Genomic DNA, 4,770 nt, shown 5'->3' with positions numbered 1-4,770 from the left:
AACCACTGAGCTTCTTGATCTATGAATTCATGGTAACTATAGGGAATAAACAGCAGAGCCCTGCTAGACTCTAATTTAAAAGAAACATGTAAAGAGACTTTCCTGAAGGTCCCATCTCACCCCACGAAGGCCCATTCTCACATTCTTCTCCTCTCCTGATGAATGAATCTAAGAAACTCAGACCCATGTTATTCCTCCTCCTGCACAGCAGGAACATCACAAATAAACCATCATCCCAAGGCCAAGGTCAGGACATTGCATTTCAAACCTCATGGAGACCATTATTGCTCCTGAATGTATCCATTTTATTAAACAATATACTATCAAGTAGAAATGAGAGGTTACAGAGCATAAGATAAACTCTATTCTGTGTGGGTGCTTATACCATGCTCATCCCCACAGTACGTGAGCACCCCTACATATCATAGAATCATAGAATATCAGGGTTGGAAGGGACCCCAGAAGGTCATCTAGTCCAACCCCCAAACCCTAAACCACCATATCCATGGTGTAATAAGCAGCCTGTTTGTTCTCTTATCCTTTCCTGGGGGAGAAGTGTGTGCAGTGTTCTGACGGGTTGGGCCCCCTTTCCCAGGGTGCCACTGGATGTGTTGGGGTCCCACTGAGTGTGCCTGTCCCCCTAGCCTGCCCCCCCCCCCACACTCTGTGCTGCTGGGTCAGGCTCTCAAAGCCCTCTTTCCAGCCACACAAGTAGGGACACGCCCAGCTATAGAAACACTCAGAGTCTGTGATCAGCTCTCTGTAGGAGAGCTCAGCTCAGGGAATTGCGCAGCACTCTGGTACGGTTGCCAACTCTCCTGTGGGGAATTAACTTAAATGTAGGAGTTCATCAGAGGACATTCAGAGAGTCTTGAAAAATCATAATCAAATCCCATCACAATGTAGGAATCTTATCCCAGCCTCCTGCTCTGCATGACTCTGTTCCAGGAATGGGATTTTATTCTCTGCTTTATATCCATTGCATATCCCCATTACACGGCCACTCCAGCCTGGCCTGACGCTCTGAGGTTCTTGGGAACTGGCAAAGACGTTATTCACTTGGCCCTTCCCTATTCAGGGCACTTCAAGGATTGCTTGCCTGTGTGGATTCTCTGATGTTTAGTAAGGTGAGAGCTACACCGGTATGTTTTCCCACAGGTCAGGCACTTATAGGGCCTCTCTCCCGTGTGTACTCTCTGATGTACAATAAGTGCTGACGGTACCCTGAAACTTGTCCCACACTCAAGGCATTTATAGGGTTTCTCTCCCGTGTGTACTCTCTGATGTACAAGAAGGTCTGAGCTCTCCCCAAAGCTTTTCCCACAATCACAGCATTTGAAGGGCTTCTCTCTTGTGTGTACCCTCCGATGCCTGCTAAAGATTGAACTGTCACTGAAGGATTTTTGGCACTCGGGACATTTATAAGGTTTCTCTCCAGTGTGTTTTCTCTGATGTGTAGTAAGAGCTGAACTGTATCGGAAGCTTTTGCCACAGGTCAGACATGTATAGGGTTTTTCTCCTGTGTGGATCTTCTGGTGTTCATTGAAATGTGATTTATCACTGAAGCTTTTCCCACAGGTCAGGCATGTATAGGGCTTTTCTCCTGTGTGGATTCTCTGGTGTCTAACAACTTGTGAGAGCTGAACAAAGCTGATCCCACATGTGGGGCACATATAGGGCTTCTCTCCTGTGTGGAGTCTCTGATGGTTAATGAGAGTAGTACTTTGAGAAAAGCTTTTCCCACACTCAGCACATCTATAGCGTTTTTCTCCCATGTGGATTGTCTGTGGAGTAATATGGGCTGAACTCCCAGGGAAGCTGTTCCCACAGTCACCAAACATACTGGGTCTGTCTCCAGGGGGATTCTCTGCTGGGCAGTTTCTTTGATTTTTCCAACCCCTCTGCTCCGGTGAGCTGATTCACGCTGTCTCTGCCCTGGCTCTTTTCCCGGGTGCCCGTATGTGGTTCCCCCTACTCCAAGACTCCCAGCTGAGGATTCTCCTCCTTGGTCTCACTCACCGTCCCAGAGACAGAGAGATAATCCAGTTCAGAGTCACGCCCTGTGCTGCAGAAAAAAGGGGACAAACCAAAAGGGGAGTGGTAAAGGGGAAACACACCAAACAACTGCCCCCAAATCCTTCCCCAGAGACAGAAAGGAGGGAACCAATTATGCCACCTAATTCCAATCTGGATAGTTAGGAGAGTTTGTTTCCACATGGGCACACAGGATTGATAAAAACTCAAGAGTGGCATTTGCCATGAGAATGTAAAACACGATTTCGGAGCCACTTTTGCCCATCCCTTACCTCTGCAGGCACATCTCAGTATCTCTCTTTCCCCCTCTCCGTGGAGACTGGGGACCCACAGCTCCTCCCTTCACTCCAGCCAGGAGATCATGTCAGGTCTGGAAATGGGAATTCCTACTTGGGGCTCAAGCAAACAAATGAGCAACATGAAGTTAGGGCCCAACATTCAGTTATCTCAATAAGTGGCCTGAGTTTCAAAAACGTTGGGCCTGCAACACGGGGGTTCAGTTCTGAGTGTCCAGAGCTATTGATACCAGGCCACTTATTCCGCTGCCTGAATATGGATTTGGAAATGTACTTTTAGGGTCCTGTAATTAAAATTCCTGGCCTTGGTCATTTGATTATAGCACAGACTCTGCCCTGCCACTGGGAGTAAATCTGTGAGACATTTTTAGATCTGGTCAGTAACAGAGATTTAATAAACTCAGTAATGCCGCTCAGATGGCTAAAGACAAGCATGTGTGGAAGTGTTGGCAAAATCAGATCCTAAGTTAATAAACAAAACTTACCAAATGGAAAAAGAAATCAGTGTGTGTGAAGAATGGAGAGCTATTGAGCCCTCAGAAAACACACACATCACAGGTCATTTTTAACCGGAGCTGAGAGACAAGCATGTCTGACCTAGGAATTCTCTCTGCATCAAACGTAAAGTTACCAGTCTAAATCCTTCTGCTACCCAATTAGTTCAAAAGTTGATAACACTTTTTAAAAATAATGGTAAAAGGGTCATTTTCCCCTTGCTCAAAATGAGGCTAAGTGGTGCTTTTTAATCTGTTTCCATTACAAATTCACTCTGGACAGAGACTTTCTATCCTAAAGATGAACATAGGGACTGCTGCCAGACTGGCTCAGACCAAAGGTGCATCTAGTGACTTTCAGCAGTTTGTAAGTAACTGAAAAGGTCCCTTTAGAATGAAATTGTGCAGCCAAAGAGCATAATCAAAGATGCCTCTTTGGGGGACCCCCCTGACCCTGTCCCCAGGGCAGCGCGTCCCCCGAGCAGCGCGGGGACCAGGCGGAGGCACGAACTAGCTTTTTCTCTCCCTGCCCCTCCCCTTCTCCCCAGGACAGTCACTGCCCCGGGGCGGGGGGCTGCAGGGAATGGGGCTGGGCAGGGCTGGGAGCCGGGAACCTCCCTCCCCCCATTGCTCCTGCTGCCCCTGGCTCCCTCCTGCCCCCTCAGGCCGGGAGACTCGGGCCCTGGCCCGGCTCGGGGCGGTCGCTCTCCCGGGGCCGGCTCGGCTCCTGCAGGCGCAGGGGGGCAGAGCCCAGGAGGGTCCGGGGGTGGGGGGCAGCAGCTATGGGACTTGCACCCCCCGGGAGCAGAGCTGGGGCGGGGAGGGGCCTTCGGGGCAGAGTCACTTCCCTGCCCGGCCCCCGCGCTTTCCCCAGGGGCCCCCTCACCTGCAGGCTCGGTCCACGCTCGGCTCACAATGGAGGCGGCGGCGGCAGCGTGTGACCCGGGAAGTCCATCCCCAGCTCTGCGGAGAGACCAGAGGGGAAGCCCGGAAGCTGGAAGCCCGGCCCCGCTCCCTGGGATCGGTTAGTCTGGCTGCGGAGGGGGTGGCGGAGGCTCAGTGACAGCTGCTGAAGCCGCTGCCCCCCTGCGCTGCCCTCACTCGCCAGCCCCTCCCGCTTCCTGCAGCAGCCACGGGGCGGGGCGGATGGGGCGGAGAGATGGGCGGGGGCCCAAGCCCTGGTCGGAGGCGGATAAAACGGGCGGGGGGGGGGGGGGGGCAGAGGGGAGGATCTAGGGAACAGCAAAAAGAAGGAGGAGTACTTGTGGCACCTTAGAGACTAACCAATTTATTTGAGCAGAAGCTTTCCTGAGCTACAGCTCACTTCATCTGATGCTTTTTGCGGATACAGACTAACACGGCTGCTACTCTGAAACCTGTCAATATGCAATCCAGGGAACAGGGTGCGCGACTCTTGGAGTAGCCAGAATAAAAGCTGTGTGATGGGGGTACTTCACTCTGAGCAGAGATGAAAGCGGCAAGAGCTGGTGCACCCTACTGGGGCAGCCCGGCTTCCCCAGGGGGCAATTTAAATTGCCTCCAGAGACCTGCTGCTAGATCCCTGGGCTAGTGGCTGCGGGGCTCCGGGGGGCTAGTTAAAGGGCCGGGGCAGTAGAAGCAGGGGAGCTGCAGGCCCTTTAAATAGCCCCCAGAGCCCTGGGGTAGCGGGGGCTCAGGGGGCTATTTAAAGGGCGGGGGCTCCAGCTGCTATCTGAAGGACTAGGGCGGCAGGGGCAGCTGGAGCCCAGCCGCTTCCCCAGGGCTCTGGCGGCTAATTAAAGGACCTGCGGTAGAAGCAGGGGAGCCCCTGGCTGCTGCTGCTGCTGCTGCTGCCACGAGGGGAGGGGGCGGAGAGGGAGGAGGAAGGGTGGGGCACTTACCTTACAGGGTGTGCTGGGGCTGGCTCTGACCCCCTCAGTCCCGCCCCTTCCGGGGGCCAGAGCTGG

At 52.9% G+C, this 4,770-nt stretch overlaps 1 protein-coding gene across 4 annotated transcripts in view; it reads right to left on the bottom strand.

Moving 5' to 3' along the window:
- The window catches only part of LOC140895990 (uncharacterized), a 4,217-nt gene extending 268 nt beyond the window's left edge, over positions 1 to 3,949 (bottom strand). Inside the window, exons 1-3 of one of the 4 annotated variants that reach the window (XM_073307032.2) lie at positions 3,711 to 3,949; positions 2,307 to 2,430; positions 1 to 2,065 (exon numbers count right to left, since the gene is read on the bottom strand). The exon at positions 1 to 2,065 is cut by the window's left edge and continues 268 nt beyond it. In XM_073307032.2, coding sequence (XP_073163133.1) covers positions 1,071 to 1,841 — 771 coding nt within the window. In that variant the 5' untranslated portion in view covers positions 1,842 to 2,065; positions 2,307 to 2,430; positions 3,711 to 3,949 and the 3' untranslated portion in view covers positions 1 to 1,070. The remainder of the gene's footprint in view (positions 2,066 to 2,306; positions 2,431 to 3,710) is intronic. The other 3 variants (XM_078848051.1, XM_078848052.1, XM_078848053.1) reach the window with 3 other exon arrangements.
- Positions 3,950 to 4,770: the final 821 nt, after the last annotated feature.

The sequence above is a fragment of the Lepidochelys kempii genome, chromosome 11 (genome assembly GCF_965140285.1).
Source record: "Lepidochelys kempii isolate rLepKem1 chromosome 11, rLepKem1.hap1, whole genome shotgun sequence".
NCBI lineage: Eukaryota > Metazoa > Chordata > Testudines > Cheloniidae > Lepidochelys > Lepidochelys kempii.
The sequence above is the reverse complement of the archived record's forward strand: the minus strand, read 5'-3'. Positions and strand labels throughout refer to the sequence as shown.